At 41.4% G+C, this 25,774-nt stretch overlaps 1 protein-coding gene across 1 annotated transcript in view; it reads left to right on the forward strand.

Moving 5' to 3' along the window:
* The window catches only part of plcb1l (phospholipase C beta 1-like), a 123,052-nt gene that overhangs the window by 83,369 nt on the left and 13,909 nt on the right, over positions 1-25,774 (forward strand). The window contains exons 21-32 of the mRNA XM_065260012.1: positions 823-987; positions 4,553-4,652; positions 6,400-6,504; positions 7,324-7,439; positions 11,817-11,934; positions 12,043-12,096; positions 12,259-12,478; positions 13,976-14,135; positions 23,132-23,208; positions 23,550-23,627; positions 23,711-23,768; positions 24,136-24,222. Of these exons, the coding sequence (XP_065116084.1) occupies positions 823-987; positions 4,553-4,652; positions 6,400-6,504; positions 7,324-7,439; positions 11,817-11,934; positions 12,043-12,096; positions 12,259-12,478; positions 13,976-14,135; positions 23,132-23,208; positions 23,550-23,627; positions 23,711-23,768; positions 24,136-24,222 (1,338 nt within the window). The remainder of the gene's footprint in view (positions 1-822; positions 988-4,552; positions 4,653-6,399; positions 6,505-7,323; positions 7,440-11,816; positions 11,935-12,042; positions 12,097-12,258; positions 12,479-13,975; positions 14,136-23,131; positions 23,209-23,549; positions 23,628-23,710; positions 23,769-24,135; positions 24,223-25,774) is intronic.

The raw sequence follows: 25,774 nt of genomic DNA on the forward strand, positions 1-25,774 counted from the left end.
CTTTTGTAAATCTGATGTTAAGAACAGAAGTTCAGCATAGTTTGCTGATATTTCACTTTACTATCACAAGAACAATTTTTATTCATTTATTCTTTTATATTGATTTGGGTGTTAAATGTAACCTGGTCACGTTTCTAAGGCCTTCACTAGTAATTGGAAAATAATCTGATCTGATCGTTCAATCTTCACCACAACCACAATAAAAAACTGACACCAGCATTGTCTTTGGGCATCTTAGCATCTTTCTTAGCTTGTTTATTGCTGAATATCGAGTTGAAATTGAAGTATTTGTGGCTCTTCTATATATGAATAAAGTGAGTGTCCAGGAGCTGAATTATTCTTATGCTGCGTTCAGACCAGCCGCGCTAGAAGCGTCAAGCGCAAGTGATTTCAATGTTAAGTAAATGAGAAGACGCATTGACACGCATTTGGAGATCTTGCACGCGAATGAGGTGTTTAGCATGGCGCATTGCCATGGCAAATGCGCAAGTTGAAAAAGTAGAACTACAGCAGGAACAATGCGCCACGTTAACCAATCAGGAGCTTGCTCTAGTAGTGACGTGATTACAGAAAGTAAGCCGAGTCGCAGAAGCCCCTCCCATGATGCAAATTTCCGCGTGAATGTCTCGATGACTAGAATTTCACACACGAATGAAGCGAGTAAACTCAATATGTTCAAGCAGCAAACTCGACACGTTAGGCGCGAATTTGACACCTCAAACGCGGCTGGTGTGAACCCACAGTAAGACGAATGACTGATGTCCTGAACGTTTTTGCCAACATACGAAGACAAGAGTTGTCTGTATCCGTTTTTTTTATCAGATTATATCCGGTCAGTTCCTTTCTGACAAAAGAGTTGGTGTTTATGCAGAGGTGGAGATGTTCGGCCTGCCAGTGGACACCAAACGGAAAGCGTTTAAGACCAAGACGTCACAGACAAATGCGGTTAACCCAGTTTGGGATGAAGATCCAGTAGTCTTCAAAAAAGTATGTCCACACCATATTATAAGTACATAGTTTACTCTGTATTTGTTTAACCTTCTAAGACCCAAGCTTTGGTTTGGCTTGCATTTTAGATTTCTTCCAGCTATTTGGGGTTAGGAAGAACAACAATAATAATAACCAAGTACTTTTCTTTGAATATAAAGCAATGAAAGTGTCTACGTTTGTGTTTAACATGTTTCAGTTAAACAGAATTAAGTACAATGTTGCAAACTATAAAAAATGTGACAGAATTTTGATTTAATGATTTCTACAGTTTGAGCTTTTATTGTTTTTTACAGAAGTTGATTCCCCAGAAGTTAGGGCAAAATAAATTGACACTTACATGATATTCTCCAGATGATTCTAGTTTTAAACTTACAGATTTAACGCCGGCAACTAGATGACAAGTTTAAATTCTAAGCAAATGTTGAAAAAGCTACAAATTCTTTACCATCCACAACACCATACACATGCAATTTGGTTGCCAGGACCTCTTCTTTTTTTCTGTGTATTGCTGTGACAAAAGCATGCAAAGATGAAAGGCAGAAAACTTTTTTTCCAGTGAAAACAAACCCAACATTAAAGCATTAGGTGTGTTCGACATCAGCTGTGGCTGGATGTAACCGATCTGCGAGATAAGCCGCGTGCAGGCGGGGAGGAGCTGAAAAGGGAGACGTGAAGTCGGACATGCTGTGGTTCCCATAGTATGCTGCATTTACGTCAGGCATGGCTGATCACGTGGCGTTTGCTTGCTTTATCACAGTAAACATGATTTATAAGATGTAAACTATTTAAAAAGTGATTTATACTGTTTCTTGGCCGCCATTTTTTTTTTAGAACTTGACCAAGCTTGACCAATCACATTCCCCATGCGCACATACGCATAGACTTGTGGGACAGGACAATGGAGGTAACCTGGGGTGCGTTCCACTCCAGTTTTAGACACGCCCTCACAAACTTCCCTAAACACTTCCCCTCGGGGGAATCCCTGTCGCCATTTTGAAGTCAAGTGGACTAGGGAAGGGGTTACACTTTATTTTGATAGTCCACTTTAGACATTCTACTAACTATAAATAACTTTGCAACTACATGTCAACTAACTTTCAATAATTTGCAACTATACGTCAACTAACTGACATTAGTGTATTAGTAGACTATAAAGGTAGGGGTTATGGAAGAGGTTTGGGTTAGTTGAATAAGTTGACATGCACCTGCAAAGATACTTAAAGTCAGTTGAATGTCTGTTGAGATATCATCACAATAAAGTGTTAGTAGATATTAAGCAGACAGTCTACTAATTCTCTAAAGATTGGTAGTTGATAGGTAGTTGCAAAGTTACTTATAGTTAGTAAAATGTCTAAAGTGGAGAATCAAAATAAAGTGTTACCAGGGAAGGTTGTATGGACAGATCCTCGCTCCCTCCCTCCTTCATATGTACACTTCATGCAGCTTCATATCCCACAATGCAACACGATTGTGACGTCACTTTAGCAACTCGTGCTTTGCACAGTTCAAATGATGGAGGGGGCGGTCTCCACTTTTCATGTGATTAAGAGCTTAGGGTGATCCATTTGAACCTACTTCAAGTGTTTCAGCAGAAGTGGGCACTCGTACAACGTAAGCAATGATGTATCCGAGTGAACGAGACTGAGGAAAGTTACGAGGAAAGGTCATAAAAAAACGAACTGGAACGCAGGGTTTTCTCAGGAAGTAAACCTAACATTAGATTTGGACATCCCTTGATGCCTTCCTGCCTTGGAATGCTGCCTCATAAGGCAGCAATTTAGAGTTTTGGATGCAGCCTATGTTAAATCCAAAGCTAGGAACTTACTCAATTACTGTAAATGATCTTTTGGGAGGTAATTTTTCAGCCAAAATTATGTGATTAAATGCAATTAATTAGATTTATAAATCGGCACATCTTGTAATTAATTTGATCAAACATTATAATGAATTGACAGCTCTAATGATTATTTATACTACGGGTCCGTTGAATGCTTGAATCTGATTGGTGGATGAATGTTCTGAGGTGTACAATTATTTTCTGGGAAACGCACGGAGAATATAGTTTCAGGCAGCCCTCTTGACTGCATTACAGTTCCATATCACTTCGCATAGTTAACTGTAATAACGGACGAACATAAACAACATGACATACGATTTTTCTGAGGCAATAACAGCGCTGTTTAGAGACGCACAGAGGTAGCCTGATTCACACAATCTCTCTCTCTCTCTCTCTCTCTCTCTCTCTCTCTCTCTCTCTCTCTCTCTCTCTCTCTCTCTCTCTCTCTCTCTCTCTCTCTCTCTCTCTCTCTCAATTTCAATTCAATTTTCAATTTAAAGCACTTTATTGGCATGATTGTGTCACTTACAATATTGCCAAAGCATTATACATAAAACAAGAAACATACAATAACACAATATTAACAAACATTAAGGTGCAATTAAGCTAAGGTGCTGGGTGATGGATGAAGTACTACTGCAAATAAAATAAAATAGAATCAGAGGATATTTACAATATAAAGTTGACTTTGAAATATAAACATATGAAGTATACAAATGTACATTTATGGAGGCACATGAGAGGTAAAATAAAAGTACTGTACAAGATCAGGGCTGTGGATTATTTCTGATGGTGTGTAACTGATAAATGAATTTAGCAGCAACTGATGGGTGTCTGTCTTCCCCCAGTAACATCTTCATTTGATCTGAGTCTGAAGAGCTATGAAACTCTGGTATGAGCTTTGAGATTTTGTCAAAGTGTTTTTCTCTAAGCTCTTTATATTTACCACAGTAAAGGAGAAAGTGTGTCTCTGTCTCGATCTCGCCACTGTCACAATGGACACAGATTCGCTCTTCTTTTGGGAGCCATGTTTGTCTAACCCTCTCTCTCTCGCTTGCCCTAACCCTAACCGGAAGAGAAGACAATGCTGAATAAATTCGTAATTCTTGCTATTTTCGATGCTTCAACACATTCTAACTGACCCATTGCTGTCACATGGACTACTTTGATGATGTTTTTATTACCTTTCTGGACATGAAACCGTACATAGATTTTCAAAGCTCTCGGATTTTCAAAGCTCTCGGACTAAATCTAACATTAAAACATCTTAAACTGTGTTCTGAAGATGAACGGAGGTCTTCTGAGTTTAGAATGACATATGGGTGAGTCATTTATGACATTATTTTCATTTTTGGGCGAACTATTCTTATTAAGTAGCCACGCTGTTCCCTTTGGGGGAGGGGGTAAAAACAAAACAAACAAAAGCCGCTTATCCAGTATGTAAATATACACAGACAATGACGCCCCCGCTGCACGCTAGAATCTCTGGAAAAACAAGCAGATTTCAACCGCAAAATGTACGCTTTTAAATATACATAAACTGCTATCTCAAACATGGAGAGGCTTCTTCGTGATCTCAACTAACAGATTCAGTGCTGCCGACTTGTGTCATTGGTTTCCGTGACGGGTCACATTTTGATTTCCAAAAAGATTTTGATTAAAACTTAAAACATGCACAATTAACAAGACAGTGAGTGATTTTCAATCCCACGCTTTGCATTTTAGGTTGTGCTTCCAACATTGGCTTCATTAAGGATAGCTGTGTATGAAGACAATGGAAAATTTATTGGTCATCGCATAATTCCAGTCTGCGCCATCCGACCGGGCAAGTACAAACTGTCAACTGTACAAACACAACTCATGAATTCAGATTAGTGCAGATATGAATGATTGACAGATGACAATAAAGATATAAATGATTGACAGATGATTGAGAGATGACGGTACAGATATGAATGATTGAAAGATGACAGTGCAGATATGAATAATTGACAGATGATGGTGCAGATATGAATGATTGACAGATGACAGTGCAGATGATTGACAGATGACAGTGCAGATATGAATGATTGACAGATGATGGTGCAGATATGAATGATTGACAGATGACAGTGCAGATGATTGACAGATGACAGTGCAGATATGAATGATTGAAAGATGACAGTGCAGATATGAATGATTGACAGATGACAGTGCAGATATGAATGATTGAAAGATGACAGTGCAGATATGAATAATTGACAGATGACAGTGCAGATATGAATGATTGAAAGATGACAGTGCAGATATGAATAATTGACAGATGATGGTGCAGATATGAATGATTGAAAGATGACAGTGCAGATATGAATGATTGAAAGATGACAGTGCAGATATGAATAATTGACACATGATGGTGCAGATATGAATGATTGACAGATGACAGTGCAGATATGAATGATTGAAAGATGACAGTGCAGATATGAATAATTGACAGATGATGGTGCAGATATGAATGATTGAAAGATGACAGTGCAGATATGAATAATTGACAGATGATGGTGCAGATATGAATGATTGAAAGATGACAGTGCAGATATGAATGATTGAAAGATGACAGTGCAGATATGAATAATTGACAGATGATGGTGCAGATATGAATGATTGAAAGATGACAGTGCAGATATGAATAATTGACAGATGATGGTGCAGATATGAATGATTGAAAGATGACAGTGCAGATATGAATAATTGACAGATGATGGTGCAGATATGAATGATTGAAAGATGACAGTGCAGATATGAATAATTGACAGATGATGGTGCAGATATGAATGATTGAAAGATGACAGTGCAGATATGAATAATTGACAGATGATGGTGCAGATATGAATGATTGAAAGATGACAGTGCAGATATGAATAATTGACAGATGATGGTGCAGATATGAATGATTGAAAGATGACAGTGCAGATATGAATATTGACAGATGATGGTGCAGATATGAATGATTGAAAGATGACTGTGCAGATATGAATGATTGACAGATGACGGTGCAGATATGAATGATTGAAAGATGACAGTGCAGATATGAATAATTGACAGATGACGGTGCAGATATGAATGATTGAAAGATGACAGTGCAGATATGAATAATTGACAGATGATGGTGCAGATATGAATGATTGAAAGATGACAGTGCAGATATGAATAATTGACAGATGATGGTGCAGATATGAATGATTGAAAGATGACAGTGCAGATATGAATGATTGAAAGATGACAGTGCAGATATGAATGATTGAAAGATGACAGTGCAGATATGAATAATTGACACATGATGGTGCAGATATGAATGATTGACAGATGACAGTGCAGATATGAATGATTGAAAGATGACAGTGCAGATATGAATAATTGACAGATGATGGTGCAGATATGAATGATTGAAAGATGACAGTGCAGATATGAATAATTGACAGATGATGGTGCAGATATGAATGATTGAAAGATGACAGTGCAGATATGAATAATTGACACATGATGGTGCAGATATGAATGATTGACTGATGCAAATCATGTCTCTGCTGCAGGATATCACTATGTCAGCCTGAGGAACGAGAGGAACCAAAGTCTCACATTGTCTTCTGTCTTCATCTATACTGAAGTCAAAGATTATGTCCCAGACACCTTTGCAGGTATGTAATATAGTTCCTGACATAACTGTAGATGTGATACCTGTCACCTATCATGTACACCCTGCACAGATGGCCAGTCCGTCACAAACCAAAAAACATAATTTACAGTTTATTTTAACGTGATTATTCAGTGTTTCCAACAGACTTACAGTAGTGGCAAGTTGCGTCTACGATTTTAAAACAGAACTCAGTGTCACAGCGGACACTGAGTGGCGGACAGGCGCCTAATAATGTTGTGTGTTTGTACAACACTCTAAAAAAACAAATGGTGCTATATAGCACCAAAACTGTTGATTTGAATCGTAACCATAGAAGAACCGTTTTTAGTGCCATATAGCACCGGTGAAGAACCGGTGAAGCACCTGTGTAGAACCATATAGGGGCCATATAGCACCACTATAGCACCACATTTGGTTCTACATAGCACTATATGGTTCTACACAGGTGCTTCACCGGTGCTTCACCGGTGCTATATGGCACTAAAAACGGTTCTTCTATGATTACGAGCAAAGAACCACTTTTGGTGCTATATAGCATCGTTTGTTTTTAGAGTGAGTGTGACTAGCTGAAACAATCTAAGACTGGATTCAACACATTTAAAGAATCTAATCTTTGACAGAAGCACAAACCCATTGAACCATTGGTGAGCCACAACTAGACATTCAGCTGAACTATCAAATCTACACATCTATGTAGGGATATATAGACAAGCTAACTCTGCGTTATATCCCCATCTTCACTGAGAAGAAGATTTGAGTCTGAAAGTTAAAGTATCAATTAATTTTAAAAACAATTACTTTCTTTGTGATGTCACAATAGATGTAATCGAGGCCCTGTCCAATCCCATCCTGTATGTCAGTCTGATGGAACAGAGAGCCAATCAGCTGGCAGCTCTCACACAAGAAGAGGGTGCACAGGAGGCAGATGGAGAAGAGGTCAGTCTGTGTCGAGATCATACTTGAAGTGAGATTCAAACGGTCTCATGATATAGTCCTGCTATAAGGGCGGGGAGAGGGGGGGGGGTTGGGGTTGGGTCATGCATTCTGATTTATTAATATTGTTAAAGAGTTGGATTGGACACACACATATAATGCAGTAACGAGGCTACATAACACCCACTCAGATTGACAGCTGGCCTACCCACTCATCATTAAAAAAATAAATTACCATTTATATAGAGAGTTTATCATTCGTTAACATTCAAACCATTTTAAACAATTTGACCACAATAATAAGTTAAAGTAAGCTGTTTTCTGTGCGCACAGAAACACACATAAACTCAAATGGACACACATTTCATAAGTTATCCAGTGATAATGTTGTGTGTGTGTTGCTTGCTTGTGACTCGCTCTGCCTGCGGTACACCTCCAGGGGCTTTTTTGTTCTTTTTACAGGAAAGTATCATTACAGTTGATCTGTCTTTTATAAATCTGATTAAACTAAAAACTCTTTGGAGATATAAAGGATGCAATACCATTCTATTGGCACTCAAGATTAAGAGTAGATTAGCAGAAATGCTGTCCCCCAGTTTCACAGACAAAATGTGTTGTTTTTGTGTGTGTCCTTTAAAATGCAAATGAGCTGATCTCTGCAATAAATGACATTGTCGTGGTTGGATAGTGCAGATTAAGGGGCGCTATTATTATAATAAGATCCCCTTCTGACATCAAAAGGGGAGCAAAATTTCGATTAGCTATATTTTCCCATGCTGACGGAGTTTGCGGGTTTACTAAAACTAAGTTACTGGGTTGATCTTTATTACATTTTCTAGGTTGAAAAAAGCACTGGGGACTCAATTATAGCACTTAAACAAGGAAAAAGACAGATTTTCATGATATGCCCCCTTTACAATTTTTTCCAATTGCTAACACACAATTAGTCTGGTTTTATCAAAAAACATAACACAATTTACAAAACCACACACCCAAATAGCAAAATACCACATATATCCTGCAAAATGAAGCACTCCAACCGAAACTACATATAACATTATGAAAATCAAACTTTGACACAAATTGGAACACACTTCATTCATATTACCAGATTTTTGTCTAACCAACTACACACAGTTGGGCATAATGAAAAGTGCACTTTTCTTTAGTATGCTTTGCCATAATACTAAAATATGTATTAGATTGTTCACATGCACAAAAACATTTGCAGATACACACACATTCTGTTGATTTTTTTTTTTTCACCAAACAAGTCATAACGCCTCGTCCACATCACAGGCAATATATTCCCTTGCCAGACATCGAGGGAAGAAGCACCTTTAGCGCCTTATCCATCCCTCAATTGCACCAACATCAATCTCATCATATGTCTCTTCCATAGCCTGCAAAAGAGGCATGCGCACAAAGGGCTGCTGGTCATATACCTTCCATATAACTCTTCTATGGGGTTCAAAAATGGCAAGTATGGTGGGAGGTATTGCACGATAAATGTTTGGTAGTCAGCAAACCAGTTTTGGACTGGGGCTGCACGATGAAAGCTCACGTTGTGCCATACTACAACATACCGGTTTCTTTGGTCTACATCATTCATACACTCTGATGGTATGAGAATGTTGTGGAGTCTTTCTAGAAATGTGAGAATATGGGCTGTGTTGTATCAAGGTTGGCATGACGGTGGAGGACACCATCCATATTGGAGATGGCAGCACACATTGGCCCTCATTTATCAAAAGTGCGTACACCAAAATTCCAGCGTACACCTTGCGTACACCCAAAACCACGGTGACTTTGAGATTTATCAATATGGACGTTGGCGTACGGCACGCTCAAATCCTACGCCTGCTCAGGAGGTGGTGTACGCACATTTTGAGTTAGTGCAGAAATGCGCAAACACTTCCTAACACCACAAAACGCACTGACAAACTAAAATATATTATATATTATGACCCAATGTAAAAAAAAAAAACATAATACTTACAAACTTCAGTGTTTATTTTTATGCAACATGGACTTCAATGTTTAATTTGAGAGACTTTACCAAAGCATTTGATTTCAGTTGAGAGCCTGGGCGCTTTACCTGACGTTTCAGGGCAAAGCATGTGAGCGGAGCGGAGCAGAGCCTTGAGCGGTGCGGTAATATTACCATCAAAGCTCCTCTCTAAAAAGTCCGCTCGCTCAGCACCGAACCCAGAACGCCCTTTGATAATTTGCTAGTTCGAGAATCTGTAAAAACGTCTAGCAATAAGTTGTGGAATTCAAGCCTTATACATAAATGTAAAGTAAAAATCAAAGTTAAGGTTGGACAGGAAGAAAACATTAAAAGGAAGTGCGGAGAGACTGTAAAAGTTAGCAAATATTCATCCTGGAATCTGAAGCGGCACATTGCAAGAAAGCACAAGGATGTGCTACGAAAACATGGTAATAATGCATCAAAATGTAAGCTAGTTACATACCATTCGATGATAAATAAATAGCTACACATGAATAGGTAAAGTAAAATGTTTGTGTTGAATGGAGCCGTAAATCCGATCATGATGACATGCGGACAAAATCATGGCCACGAACTATCTTTTATGCTACATTATGGACACTTCTTTTTCTTATTTAGTCTAAAGTATGGCCATAAATATAAAATTCGTTCCCAATATTCAACAGTTTGTTCCTTGGGATTAATTATTATAATATTTCATCATTACTATAACAATTATTATTACTTCAAATTATGAATTAGCCTAGTAAAACATGTGGATGTCGTGGAAACAAATTGTTAATTTGAATTATATCCGGAGCTCCGTATCAAACTGGATCTTAGCTAACAAACAACTGTATGTAAATACAGAAAAACACACTATAAAGTTACTACATCATTTTAAAATATTATTTAAAAAAAACTTAACCGAACCATTAAGCAGACATATAATTTAGATTTAGGCAACAGTAAATAATAATAATAATAATAATAATAATAAATAATTATTATTCTAAATATCAATTAAGCGTCATTAATAATACAAATTATAATACAAATATTACAAAATGTCATGCAATTATTAATGTGTCTTTAATCCCGCTCTTTAAACTCCCAAATAAAACAATTTTGTTTCTTTCCACTTCCCCGGTTTGTCTTCTTTGCCGTCTTCCATGTGTCAATGTCTTAAAATGAGGGCGTGGGGGAGGTGGAGACTTGAATTTATATGGGCTTGTTATTCTAATGACGATCGTTTTCAGACGCGGCATTTATGAAGGGCAGATATTGCGTACACCTGAATATCAACGGTACGCACAGTTTCATATATCAGGCGGTGAGAGGAGTGTAAGCATAATCTTACGCCAACATATACGCCCGTTTCTACGCAAGAATGATAAATGAGGGCCATTGTGATGTTCCCACCACATTAGCCAGGAACATCTATAATGGCTCTGTGGCCAATGACGTACCTGTGGTCTTTCTAGTGCTTACATCCTGATTGAAGTGTTAACAATTAACCATTCAGGTGTTTGGGGAGGTGGCACATATACAGTATTGGCCATTAAGCTCGTGTAGTGTCATTTTGAATGGTGACATGTGACTTTATGTCAGATTGTTGTGTCTTGTGCAGAGAACCGTGTTCAGTGCATTTAAAAAGAGCCATTGTGAATTGCAAAATGTGTGTAAAGTAGGAAATGTGTTTAGGCTTTTGGAGACTTGAGAAGAGGTGTTGCTCTCTGTGTGTCAGTTTAAATAGTTGTGCTGTTCATGTCATTTTAGTGTGTTAACAATTGGAAAAAACTGTAACAGTAACACTTCATTTTTTGTGTTAATGGTGATCGAGAATTAATTTCAGCTGCAGGTTTTAAGAACAGAGTTTTTGTTAGAGGTAACACAGATGGTACCTGGCAACACACTGGACTGAGATCAGATGGCCTCATGGGATATCTCTCACTCTCTGCTGAGCCGGCAAGTGCTGCCAAGTGGCAGGTTATAAAGCTACACCGAGATCAATCTGGATTTGACTAGTATTAGTTAAGTCATGCTGAGACTTGGTTACCATCAGTATGTTTATACATTGTGGACAGCAGTGCAGGTATGATTGAAATGTTTTCATTTTTTACCTTTGTTTGTAAGCAGCTGAAGATATTATGTGTGTTTTGTTTTTGTGTGTGTTGTTATCGGAAGTCAGAATGACAACTTAAAGTATAAATTCATTATGAATCAAATGTTTTTTTTTTCATTAGTATTTACAGTCTGAAGAATAGTGTAGTACACTTGCTGTTTTGAGGATGCTACTATGGTTGTGTCGTGGTCCCAGGTCGATACTGTTATCAAGTTTGTCTTTTTAAAATGTAGATGTCTTAAATTGTGTGTTGTGTTTGGTTCAGGCAAACGAGAGACTCTCAGAGATCATGAGTGAATCTAACCCAGCAGCTGAAAATGGGCTTAACAACCACAACATCTCACCCAAATCATCTGTGGCCAGTCAGCAAAGTCCATCAGCAGGTATCCGAGCACACATGCACAAACTGAGTGCTTTTCATTGTGCACTACTGAATGCTTATAGTGTAGAGTTTAAGCTGTATTCTCTGTCTGTATGTCTCTTTGTTTTAGATGGGGTTAAAAATGCTGTGAAGTCTGAGGATATTGTTCAAAGTGTTTTAACAGGTACCACAAGTCCCAGTTGGTCTCGTGTCAATTTATGGATGGCTTACTGATGTTTGTAAAGCATGACACGTGTGTGTGTGTGTGTGTGTGTGTGTGTGTGTGTGTGCGTGCGTGCGTGCGTGCGTGCGTGCGTGCGTGCGTGCGTGCGTGCGTGCGAGACAGAAGTGGAAGCTTTGACCCTTGAGCAGTTGAAACAGCAGAAGTGTTACATCAGAGAACAGAAGAAACTTTATAAAGACCTAAAGGATCTGATGAAGAAACACAGCAGGAAAACTACAGATATGATCAAAGATCACGAGAGCAGACAGAAGAAGCTGCAGAGAGAATTCCTGCGACGACGATCCGCATCTCAGCAAGCTGCTAGAAAAGACGGGAAAAACAGGTGAGATCTCGATTTGATTCATTATTATATGGTTTCGATTCAATCCAATATCATTTCATTATTAAGATTTCATTTTTTGCAAAAATTTATATGGTGTGCTTTCACTTTATGATCTACATGTACTGATCCAATATATACTGTTGCACATGCATGTCTTTCTGTGCAAATGAATAACTTGTTACAGTGTTTGTAGTATTTAGTGGTAGTTTATGTACATACTACACAGTCTTGGTTATCACTTAAGGTTTAGGTGGGGTTTTCAGTTTTTTCACTTGTGTCTGTTGTGATTGAAGAGAGAGCGGGAACGCATGCAGGGAGGGATGTATTCAAGTCCTGTCAGATATATCATATTTATGAGATAAATGTGTGTAAATTAGGGCTGGGCATTAATCTAGATTGATCTCATACAACATAAAAGTATTTTTTGCATAATATATGAGTTTGTGCTGTGTGTAAATATTATGTACATTGAAACACACACACACACACATACATACATATATACATTTAAGAAATGTTTTATTTATATATTGTTTTTTTATTTATATATAATATAGAATATAAATAAATATATATACAAATGTTAATGTTTCTTAAATACATACATAAATGTGTGTGTATTAATATATACACAATAATTACACACAGCACAAACTTATATGTTATGCAAAAAAACTTTTATTTTGTATTAGATTAATCTAGATTAATCTATGCCCAGACCTAGTGTAAATGCAACCACAAAGGTGTAAATACAAGTGAGAAACTTTGTTTACAGTAAAAAAACTAAGTTTACAGTAAAAAAAAACATGGCAGGATTAATAGATGCAGTGTAAGTTATTAAAGGTTGCCAGGCTTTTATTTCCAACACATAAGATGTCTGCACAAAATGTGACCGCATTGCAATGTAACAAGTGTTACGTAAAAACAAAAACATAAAAAGTAAAATACACTTGACGCACATTCATTTTCTGTTAGTAAAGTATTTGCAGTATTTTTGTGCAATTCATTTAAAGAAGGTACACTACCATCTTATGCAGATGAAATGAACGCATCCGACATAATCAAAACTTATCGGTTCATAAATATGAACAACCCAGAAAGACTTGAATGCACCTCTGCATCTCTTTCCTCTACCGATCAAAAGTGCTGATAAACCTGCTGTAAGTTCTAACAATAAACATGAATGAGTTGTACACATGAATTATTATTTTAAGGCTTGTACTTTAATGTTGTTGTTTTATGGGTGAATAATGCATGTGATTGACAGGTGATTGATATGAGACGACGTGTCTTTAGAGAGAGAGGGAGGGAGGGTACAATCTTTCCCCTCTTTTATTGTGTAACTTGTCATGATGCTAGCTACTACAGAACCGCCTACCCTTACTTTAAAATGAATTTTCTGTTTGTTTGTTTTTGTGTGTGTGTGTGTGTGTGTGTGTGTGTGTGTGTGTGTGTGTGTGTGTGTGTGTGTGTGTGTGTGTGTGTGTGTGTGTGTAGGTCTGGTTCATCTTCTCTGGACCAGCAGTTATCAGCTCTAGATCAGGAGAATACTCATAAACTCACAGAATTGAAGGAGATGCAGGAACAGGAGCTTCTGACACTCAGACAAGAGCAATATTACAGTGAAAAATACCTCAAACGAGAACACGTCAGACTGGTAACTCCTCACATCGAAATCAGAACTCATAGTAGAAGGTTAGATTAAAGTGACTGTGACGCACCCTTCATCTCACTTGCTGCTTTCAGCTATCAAAGCTTCATTTAAGTAGCTGTTGTGAAACCGTAAAGTCTCCGGCATCATACAGCTACACAACATATTGTGAGCTCAGCCGCTGCTTGACCGCTGACGCATATTACACCCAAAAACCCATTCTTAAAACCACTATTGCTACATAAAGATATTTAGTACATTTCTCTGTCTATCATTAGCAATATATGTTGTTAACGACTTCATTTGGAAAACTTTAAAGGTAATTTTCCCAATATTATTAAGGGGTTTTTTGCACACTCCGATTTTTAAATAGTTGTATCTTGACTAAATATAGGGGATTATCACGCTTCTGGGTTTTGTGGGCGTGACTTGTGAACGTTGTTCATGTCCACTTCCGGCACAGTTAGGTTAGGTATCTTAACATCCTGTTAGGCATTGCTGGAATGTAAGTTAACGAAGTACAAATACTTTGTTACTGTAGTTAAGTAAATCTTCCATGTGCATACTTTTTGCTTTTACTTCATTACATTTTGCAACAAATTATCTGTACTTTTACTTTACTACATTTCTACAACACAATCGTTCCTTTACGTACCTTTCTCAACAACTTTTCTGTTCAATCTGGACCAGCAAAACGTCTCGGTTACGGATGTAACCCTCGTTCCCTGAAGGAGGGAACGGAGACGTCACGTCGTGACCGACGAATTGGGAACTCGCTTAGAGAGACCAATCTGCTTCGTATACTACTAAAACGCCAATGAACTTGGCATTGAGATATTTGCATAATGCTGGCGCCGCCCCGCCAGGTGCCTTTATAAGCAGCAGGTGCAAATAGGGAAATTAGCTTCTTTTCGCTGAGAAAGCCGGGAAAATGAGACCGGCCGATAAACAGCAGGTGGCAGCACCTGTGGCGAGGGGACGTGACGTCTCCGTTCCCTCCTTCAGGGAACGAGGGTTACATCCGTAACCGAGACGTTCCCTTTCAGTCGGTCACTACGACGTCACGTCGTGACCGACGAATTGGGAATCCCTACCAAAACGCCACTAGGGGCTGACCTCTTCCAGTGTCTTCGTAAAGCCCTCCGGTTCCACTTAAGGAGGAGGAGATAGGTTTTAAGGCAGAAGGCCGGGCACTAGATGTTCCTTTAACCCCACAGAAGTGCCAGCGACTGGGAAGCGCCCTACCTGAGCGGGATAGGAACGCTGCGGAAGCCACCGCCCGTCTTAAGGGCTAATGGTGGGCGAAGTCAACCGTAGTTGAGGAATAAAGACAGCCGTGTCTGTGTAAGCAAAGCAGTGCTCTGCTAAGGGAAACGTGGGCTGGTAGGATTAACCCCACGGAAAAATACTCACAAAGGAACCCGGTGGGACACAATGTGGAGCCCGAGCCAGACACGTAGGTTCGCGAGGATACAGCTAGTGAAAGGCTGACAGCCAATGCTCCGCAACAAAGGCTGCCAAGGCAGCGGAGGAAGAACAATTCAAACCATTACGCATTTTTGTTCTGAAGGCCTTCCATACTGACACAGTTATGAAGCATCAGTTGGAGGCTGCAAGCCGACCTGCGAGACTGCTCTCCGTGCTCCCCCTGGTGAGGAAAGAACACGAGAGGATACAGGCTCGATACGAGCACTGTAAAATCTAGTGAACGTATTAGGTGTCGCCCAACCAGCAGCTCTACAGATGTCTGTTAGCGAGGAACCACGAGCTAAAGCCCAAGATGAGGCAACACTCCGTGTGGAGTGCGCTCTCAAATTAAAGGGGCGCAGTGCGCGTATGGGGCACAACAAAGCCATGGTTGGGTCTGCGTCCTCCGGGGGCAGCGCTTGCAAGCTCACCACCTTATCTCTGAAGGGAGTGGTGGGAACTTTGGGCACGTAGCCTGGTCTGGGTCTCAGTGAGACAGCAGGACCAAACTAAAAGCACGAATCGTCAACAGAGAATGCATGTAAATCCCCTACTCTCTTCATGGAGGCCAATGCTATCAGGGTCAGAGTTTTCATTGATAAAAACATCAGACTCGTAGACTGCAAAGGCTCAAAAGGGAGACCTGAAGGCTTCAGCACCATGGACAGGTCTCAGGAGGAAAGAGGGAGGGCGCGAGGGGTTTAGCCTGCGAGCGCCTCTTAAAATGAAATAATTAAATCATGCTGGCCAACTGATCTGCCGTTGATAAGAGAGTGATGAGCAGAAATAGCGGCGATATCAACTTTAATGGCGGAGGGACAGCCTACCATCTAACCTATGTTAAAGATATAAAAGCACAATGTTAATGGGCATTCTCTGGGGTCCTCGCGTTGCGAAGAGCACCGGGTGACGAAAAAGGTTTCTTTAAGCGCGTAAGCCCGTCTTGTGGACGGTGCTCGAACCGCGTCGATGGTGTTAGATACCGCTTGCGATAAATCACCTAAACCTTGCGCGCACTCAACGACCATACATGGAAATCCCACAGGTCGGGGCGCGGGTGCCATAATGTGCCCCTTCCTTGAGAAAGAAAGTCTTTCCTCAGGGGAAATCGTCAGGGAGGGGCTGTCGCGAGGAGCATTAACTCTGAAAACCAATCCAGTACGGGGCGACTAATAAAAGGCTCTCCTCGTCCTGCCTGACTTTGCACAGTGTCTGCGCAATAAAGCTCACTGGAAGGAATGCGTATTTACGCAACCCCCGCGGCCAGCTGTGTGCCAACGCATCCACGCCGAGGCTGCCCTCGGTTAGTGAATAAAATAGGCGACAGTGGGTATCGTCCGGCGACGCAAACAGATCTATCTACGCACAACCGAACTTCTTCCAAATTAGCTGGACCGTCTGGAGGTGGAGTCGCCATTCGCCGGGGGCGCAGCTCGGGAAGCGCGTCTGCCGCTGTACTGAGCGAACCCGGAATGTAAATGGCACGAAGGGACCTCAGATGCTTCTGACTCCAAAGGAGGAGATGACGAGCGAGATGCGACAGGTGACGAGAGCGCAAAACCGCCTTAACGGTAAATAACGCAACAGTCGCAAAGTTATTGGTGTCGGCTAATACATCCTTCCCTCGCATCTCCATAGCGGAGCGTACAAGTCCCAGATATACAGCGCACCGCTCGCGGCAGTTGGGGTGCTATGCACACCCCTGAGACTGCAAGCCCGTCATACGTGGCTGATCATCCCGTGCTGAGGGCATTGCAATATACAGAATGCCAGGAGACCCCTCAGGGGCATATCTTCTATCGGAAATGCCGGGTCTACCACAGGGAAAAATTTAAATGACACGCAGGTGCAATGTTTACACGGTGTATGTCGGTGTGCCACGCTCTCCTCGAGACTCGATCGTAAGCCAATGCTGAAGCGGTCTCATATGAAGCAGCTCGGGCGGCGTCACAGCCGCAGCATGCTGTCATATGTCCAGGAGCTTCTGAAATTGTTTCAGAGGGACCGCGTACTTCCCTCGAATTAAACCGAGGCAAGTCAGAACTGACTGGTTGCGCGCTCTTGTTAAACACGCCAATTAGTCGATCGAGTCTATTTCCATACTGAGAAAAAGGATCCTCTGCACGGGGCAAAGTTGCTCTTTCCCAGTCGACCTGAAGACTTAAACGAGCGAGATGCCGAAGCATTAACTCTCTGTGTTCGCGCACGTCTGCCAAGAACGGGCTATTATAAGTCGACGTAGAAAAAAGCAGAATGCGAACAACGCTCTCTCTCTGACATTTTAATGCCGTGACTACACATGGAGACACGGAGAGAGAGAGAGACAGCTCGAATGGTGTACTTAGTATTAATATGCCCACCCCACGACGCAGAGCGAAAAAACGGTCTAAAGCGAGGGGAGATGGACACATAAGTACATGTCTTACAGGTCTAAGGCTGCAAACCGATCTGAATATTGAAATACGAGCCTCGGCGTTATCATCCAAAAGGAACACCTTCGTAGAGCCGGTGCGTAAATCAAATCGATCGTAACCCGCCGCGTATTTTGGGTACTATGAGATAAAGGCTGGAAAAACCCTATCATCATCATCTCGGTAAGAGGGACCGGCTCGAACATCCTTCGCCAACAGGATATCGACTTTTGCACGCAGTACATGTGCATCGGACGCTTTCACTACAGTGAAACGAAAGCCCGAATTTTGGGGTGTGCCGGATTCGTAACCGAGGCGGATCGTGCGTAAAACCCAACGAAACGGGCTGGGAACTGAAGCCAAGCACCCAGGCACCGTACGAGGAGAAATAACGACACTATCGAAGTACCCGCGGTGGGGCAGCGAAGCGAGACAGGTGGGACTGCCGGTGCGTCTGCTGTGACAGCATAAACATCTACAGTATGTGTGTGTGACACTGACCTAAGCCCGCTGAGGGTAACGGTCGTCTGGTCTCCTCTACGGAGAGCGCAGACTCCGATGAGGGTGCTGGTGGTCCGGTCTCCTCAGCGGAGAGCTCGGACTCCTCAGGTCACCCGCTGGCGATAGAGGAGAGGTAGGGGAGCTGGTGTGAACCCGCTCACGGCTCTCTCGATCCTCCGGAGACCTAGAGAGGGAAGAGGAATGCACTCTTATGTGTGGTTAAGTGGGTACCGGCCGAACAGCCGGTGGAACATATGCAAACCAAGGATTTTCCACCCGACCCTCTATCGGGGGAAGGAGCTCCATCTCCTGAAGAGTGATCCTCTGCCAATCCGGGTCGCCCTTCACTGGCCACTTAAACTCCCGAATTTCACGGGAAGCGGCTAAGCGGACGGGGCGAGCTGCTGACGACCGGTTCCCCTGCGCTGCCGAGATGGGGTCCGAGGAGGGGAACGGAGGTGGTCGCCGCAGGACGCCGACGGCGAGAGGCAGACTGAGGAGCCGGCGTGGTGGACCAAGGGCAGCTCTTTTCCGCCGGGGCATGACCTAGGAGATCGCCTCAGTCTGCGCAGCGGAGCTGTACGACTCCCCTGGCTCGCCGAAGAGGCCGGTCTGTGAGACAGGAGCATTCAAGTTGTTCTCGTCTGCGTCCGTCATGTCAGCCAGACACAGCCAAAGGTGGCGATCTTGAACCACTGTGGTGGACATCGCACGACTGAAGGTCGCGGCCTCCCTCGTAAATCCTTGGTGAGCCTGCAGCAACGTTATTGCGTGCAGGGCCGAAGCCGCCTCTCCGGCATGCCTGATGGGCAGCGTCCGTAACCGGACGACTGTCTACAAACACGGGAGGGAAGGGTTGGGTGGTCCCTCCAGGAACACATCCCGCTCCACTGAAGGGGTCCCCGCCTTTAGCGGCTCCGTTGGTGAGGGAGGTGAGGGGTGAAAGCTGAACGGCCGGATGGCCGCAAATCACGTCAGCTCTTCGTGCCGTCGGGAAAGAAAGGCACAGGAGGAGAGGACCGAGAGGCCCGAGCAGCTCCGAAGTACCAATCCTGTGGGCGGGACGGTTCGGGCGGAGAGGGGTTAACCTTTCCAACTCTACTGTCTCCGCCGCTCGAGCGGGCACGGCCGCCATCTCCGGAACGACTCTGCCTCGGAGGAAAAATGGACACCCCTCTGATGCTGCAGAAGTGACGGGACCAGAAGGAGGTCCAATGGATTCGGCAGACATCGTAGAACACGACTCTGCAGTCTCCACCGTTGCCTCAACCGGCTGAGGATGAGAAGGCCGGTAGGTGGAGGACGCATCCTCCGTCCTACTCAGCGTAGTGACGCGAAGGGCGCCCTGCGAGCGCTTGACAGCCGCACCATGGCGGCGTCAGCACTGCAAAGGCGCGGACAGCGTTCCCGTAGAAACGACAGTCGTCTCCGCAATCCAAGAGGGTTATGCTCTCACAGAGAGAACAGAAACTCTCCACGAACGCAGCCCCGGAGTGCTCGATGCCTGAGCACGAAGACAGCGCTCGTGACCGTCACTGGAACCCTTATACTTCTCGCATCCAAGATCGCACGGGCGAAAAGCTATCCTGAAAAGGACGCTGATCTCCGCATATACGAGAGAGTGGCTGCCTTTAACAAGGCACAAAGCTCTCTCGTATCACTCTTTTAGGGAAATTCACTCAGATGCTTAGTTGATGAGCGCACAGGAAGGCAACGCACACACTAAACTCAAAACAATAAACAGATGTAGAGCCGTGGAATAAGCGAAGCGTCCGCTGTGATACTGCTAGTTCAACCAACTTCAGCAATCAAATCCCAACAGAGTAAAGTAGCTTCTCAGTAGCAGATAAAGCCGGCTTTCGAAGCGAAAAAGCTAATTTCCCTATTTGCACCTGCTGCTTATAAAGGCACCTGGCGGGGCGGCGCCAGCATTATGCAAATATCTCAATGCCAAGTTCATTGGCGTTTTAGTAGTATACGAAGCAGATTGGTCTCTCTAAGCGAGTTCCCAATTCGTCGGTCACGACGTGACGTCGTAGTGACCGACTGAAAGGGAACTGGCATTACGATCCAACGGAAGTGGACGTGCACAAAGATTGCTGAAAGCAGAAGTACTACATATCAGCGTGATAATCCCCCAAGTCCTCTACTAACAAACCATACATCAATGGAAAGCTTTCAGATGGTGTATGAATCTCAGTGTAAAACATTGACCCTTATGTTTTGTGGTCCAGGTCACATACTGTAGGTGTTGGCTCTAGGTGAGATTGAAAGAGGAGCTCAGTGCAGAAATATTTGTGTGCAGCATCAGCTGAACGAGACACATTATTTGCTCGAATGAACCGGAATGATATTTCAGCATGTTCATGAGAGACGGGCAGATCTGTGCAGTCGGCCGATCTGTTGAATCAGAGCTGACTGTGCGCACGGCAGATGAGTCCAAACGCTGATTTGGTGCTCTTAAACATCCAATAAACTTTAACGCTGCAGTGCGATGGTACAAATGATCTTCACCATACGACATAGCTTTGTTTTTGTGTGAATCATATAGTATGAATGCAAGGTGATGGTCTGTCTGTAAGAAATTTCTGCGTTTGAAGCTCATTGGTCGCAGTTAAAGCCAACAATGAGATCATCAAATATCTCGCTGGGAATTTTATTAGTTTAAATGTCAAATTTACAGTTGGGCAATCTCATGATTTCCTCTCTCTTTCTCATTGATAATATAGACCACTTTCATAAGTTTCAGAAACAATAAAATCTTAAAGGTCCATTTTTTCTTTCTGGGTTTTTAAAGCTTTGATTGTGTTTACAGTGCGCAATATAACACGTTTTCATGTGTAAAAAACACGGTACTTTTCACACAATTTACTTATCTCTGTAGTGCTGTTTTCACTGTCCTAAAAACCGGCTGAAGTCTTCCTTGTTCTATGAAGTCCCTCCTTCAGAAATACATAATGAGTTCTGATTGTGTAGTTTGTTTAGTGTGTTGTGATTGGATAGCAGCTTAGCTTGCCGTTAGCTTAGCTGGTGACTGACATATATTCCTATGGCGGAGTTTTGTCAAAAAACTGTTCTAGTGACGTCATTAAAGCGGGAAATAGAGGACTGTAGGCCAAACCGGCCGTTCGCTGTAGGCTTTGAAAGAGGAATTCTGTTAAAAAAAATCGCCTGGCAGTGAACTTTGAGCTTTATCATTTTACAGCTATTATTTATGCTATTATAGCAACATTACACACTAACTAGGGCAGGGGTGTCAAACTCATTTTAGGCTGAGGGCCGGATGGTAAATAACGGCATGATGTGAGGGCTGGATAATTTTTTTAAACCTTAGTGCTGATAATTGTGCTAATATTAACTAAACAAACCAATAAATTAGTTTTTTTTTTTCAGAAAGAAAACTAGAGAAACACACAGCTCGTATGAAACTACATTTCTTAAGGTCACACTCATACTGTACATACTATACACACAAATTTACATCTGTACAAAATCCACTGGCCTTAGGTTGAAAAGCCTTAATTTAACTTCTTTTGCATTATTCCTTAATGCCAAAATGATTTATAAACCATTCACTTTTCTTTGGAATATATTTGTAATGAGAACAGTCATTTAGAAAATGAAAATGCTAGATGGGGCAGTGGTCCAAACCAAAAAGGGCACTAAGGGGGGTGGTACTATTATTATGGTTTTAATAAAGTATTATAATATGATGTGTTATATTACTAGCATGTGATTATAATGGGAAATATAATAACAAAGTGTGACAATCTGCTAAATATTCAATATGATTTACCTGCTGGCTTGATGGAGCTTTGAATCCATGTTTGCAATGTTGAACTGCCTTTAGCAGCCTCCCTTTCCTTTCTCTGTCGTTATTTTGTCATGGCATTGGTGTTTTTGTCTACAAAGTGTGCCAACAACAGCAAATTTAGTGTTTATATTAACTTAGATCTGATCGAGAAGATTAAATCAATAAGACAAGTATTGTAACGTTAATACTAAGAACGTGGATATTTTGTTGTTGATTGTTTGCTAAGTTGTTAGCACTTTTAGAACACCGACAGCAAATCATTACCGGAAGAAATACATAAACAAACTTACACATTACTAATTCTGTTTTTTATCAACTGATTTAATGTAATCTACCTGTTAATGCAACAAACTCGGAAACTGTCGTCTTTGCTGTCCAGGCAGAGAGTGGACACAGAGATGCTGCGGAGCGGGCGGGAGTGGATTACCGGAATAAGTGGATCTTTAGCGGAGCAGTAACAATAAAACACCAAGATTTTTGGGCACCGTGTTTTGTCTATGTTCCGTGTTTTGCTGCTTTCCGCAAGTCTCTCATATTAAAAACGAACTAGAAAGGATTTTTTAAATATGTAATTCATATTTAATAAAACTGTATAAATCATCATGCGGGCCGGATTGGACACGTTTGCGGGCCGTATGTTTGACACCCCTGAACTAAGGTTTAAAAAAATGGGATTAGAAAGAACGTGACCTTTAAACAAATGATGGCGAAAATTTTGTGTTTGTCTTATCATCCACTTAATGCTTGCATACTAACATTCAAAGATAGGGTTTATTTGAATCAACACAAGAATGTTTTTCTCTCTGTAGCTGGTGGAGAAACTGATGGCTGTAGCAGATGAGAGTCACAACATCCAGCTGAAGAAATTGAAAGATCTGTGTGAAAAGTGAGCAGTGCCTTCCCTAAAAACACACATACTTTATAGGGTGACCATGGCCAGGATTTCCAGTGTGTCTTCCGGAAGTCATATCGACCACATACATCATGACGTATATTATTTCAGAAAAGCAACTGTTACATTTTAAGATAAGAATGACGATGAAAGGATGATTGTATGTGTTATATTTTTAACTGAAATGTGAGAACCTTGATGACGTGTGCGGTCGACAAAAACAACTTCCGGAAGACGCACCCGAACGCGTTCGGGAAGAATGGCACGTATGGTCACCCTTAAACTGTTAATGCCATTGAAATCATACCATTGACTAATAAACTGTACATCTTTAGAGAAAATAAAGAGTTAAAGAAAAAGATGAATGAGAAACGACAAGAGACGCTTCATGAGAAATCTCTACTCACTGCTGAGTAAGTGATTTAAACTCGCCAGTCGTTCATTTTCCACTGGTGTACAAAGAAGAGAGATGTCTAGTTGTGTTCATGTTTTCCAGAGAAAAGGTGGAAATGAGACGATCTCATGTGAATGAAGTAGTTCAGTCCATCAGACGGGTAAGTTAGGATTGTGTAACTGATGGGTTGCCAACTAGCTGTATAATGGTGAATTAAAATGGCTTGCTCTTATTTAACTTGGAACTGGAAGACGCTTTTTCTTTTTACCTGTTTGCTATTTTCCTATTGTGCTGTTGATGCCACAATCAATCAGACTATTTGATATTTTAGCCAAAATTCATTAGTCACAAATTAGACAGCATCCCTTAAAAACCATAAACAACAAAACCAAATGAAACCCTAATCTAGTTTTGTGTTAAGTTTTGTACAAATAATCAATTTTTACAACTTGATGCAAAATTTGGGTTGTGATGCAAAGTACAAGATGTATTTAGTGAGTCCACCAGTGAAAGTACTTGTTTTTCAGCTGGAAGACGCACAAACCAAAAGACTAGAGCGACTTCAGGAAAGCCATAAAGATATTAAACAACAGATCCTGGATGAGAAGCCAAAGGTAATGCAAACTTTGTAAAAAACACAGACACACACACACACACACACACACACACACACACATTCTGGTTTCCATGTTTTGTGGGGACATTCCATAGACGTAATGGTTTTATACCGTACAAACTGTATATTATATTATATTCCCAAACCCTAACCCCAACCAATCTGATACTTCACATTTTCAAGAAATATCATTTTGTTTGATTTATAAGCTTGTTTCCTCACGGGAACCTCAAAATTTCCCCACAAGGTCACACATTTACTGGTATTCCTATCTTTGTGGGGACAATTGGACAATTCCACTAGCGCACCCACTCACAAAGCAGACAGCCATGCCTCTTTCATCTTCGAAATTCATTTCAGCTTCATGATACTGCAGTACAGGTCATTTTCGATTTTCGATCTGTGTGGCTCTTTAAGGTCTTGTTAAATTCTTGTTCATATAATGTTGCTTATTAAAATGATTACACTAATAAGGATGGTGGCATGAAAAAATAATCCACCCTTAGTCAACAGTAAAGTAGGCTATTAAATATTCTCGATTGTACTAAAACTACACTTAAATGCTACCAAAAACATTTGTAAGTTATGTAAAGTTGTGAAGTTATGCAGTACAAATACTACGTATAGATCTACCTTAAAAGTATATGAAATACCAGTAATACTTACATTGATTTGTTTTAAGTGCATTGAAATAACACAAATACCACAGTTGTGTACACTTTGATGTTTTTAAGTTAAAGGTGCTCTCCGTAAGTTGAGAAATTTCTAACCGTTACTGACACCAGTGGCCGTTATAGAAACTGCAGCCAGTCTCATGCTCGTTCTCGGTGGGCACACTCGTACGAGTACGACCACAACAACCAGAGTTGCCGTAGCAACCACAGACAGCTCATTGAGATTCACCAGCATGTTTACAAATGTAAGAAAAGTTACAGTACTGTAAGGTTATTGTTTGACAGACCATATTTTAGCAAAATGTTGCAGTGCTACTTTATATTTTCAACAGAAGTCTAACGTTACTTCTAAAAGTTTTGTAACACAACACTGTAAAACACACTCCCGACACTCACAATCTTAATGCACTCGTGCTCTGAATAAAGATAATTCATATAAGAAAGTACCTTTTGAAACGGTCCTTTGCTACATGCTATCGTTAGCATTACACCACAAAATAAATGCTATCGTTAGCATTACACCACAAAAACAATAACATAATATATTACAGATGCCCCGTAACTATGTCTTACCTTTGCAGTAAAAAGGAAACCTGCTCAAGGTCTGTTTTCATACCCAGCGCTGACCGGAGCTCCCTCCAAGAATCAAATGCCAATCCGATGTTTACTCTTGTCTTTTCCCCGACGCCGGTCACGCACTATTTTGGCCGCACTAGATAAGGATTTTTTTTAAATAACGAGAAGTTTCCGTGAGTGTCTGGATTGTGCTGTTAGTTGGTCGCTTCTTTCCGTCTACAGAGTCCATTTGAAACATTCTAGCGATTGCCGCTGTTTGTTTACTAATGACTGCCGTATGCGTCTATATGGAACGCCCAG

The sequence above is a fragment of the Paramisgurnus dabryanus genome, chromosome 12 (assembly GCF_030506205.2).
Source record: "Paramisgurnus dabryanus chromosome 12, PD_genome_1.1, whole genome shotgun sequence".
In the NCBI taxonomy this organism is placed as follows: Eukaryota; Metazoa; Chordata; class Actinopteri; order Cypriniformes; family Cobitidae; genus Paramisgurnus; species Paramisgurnus dabryanus.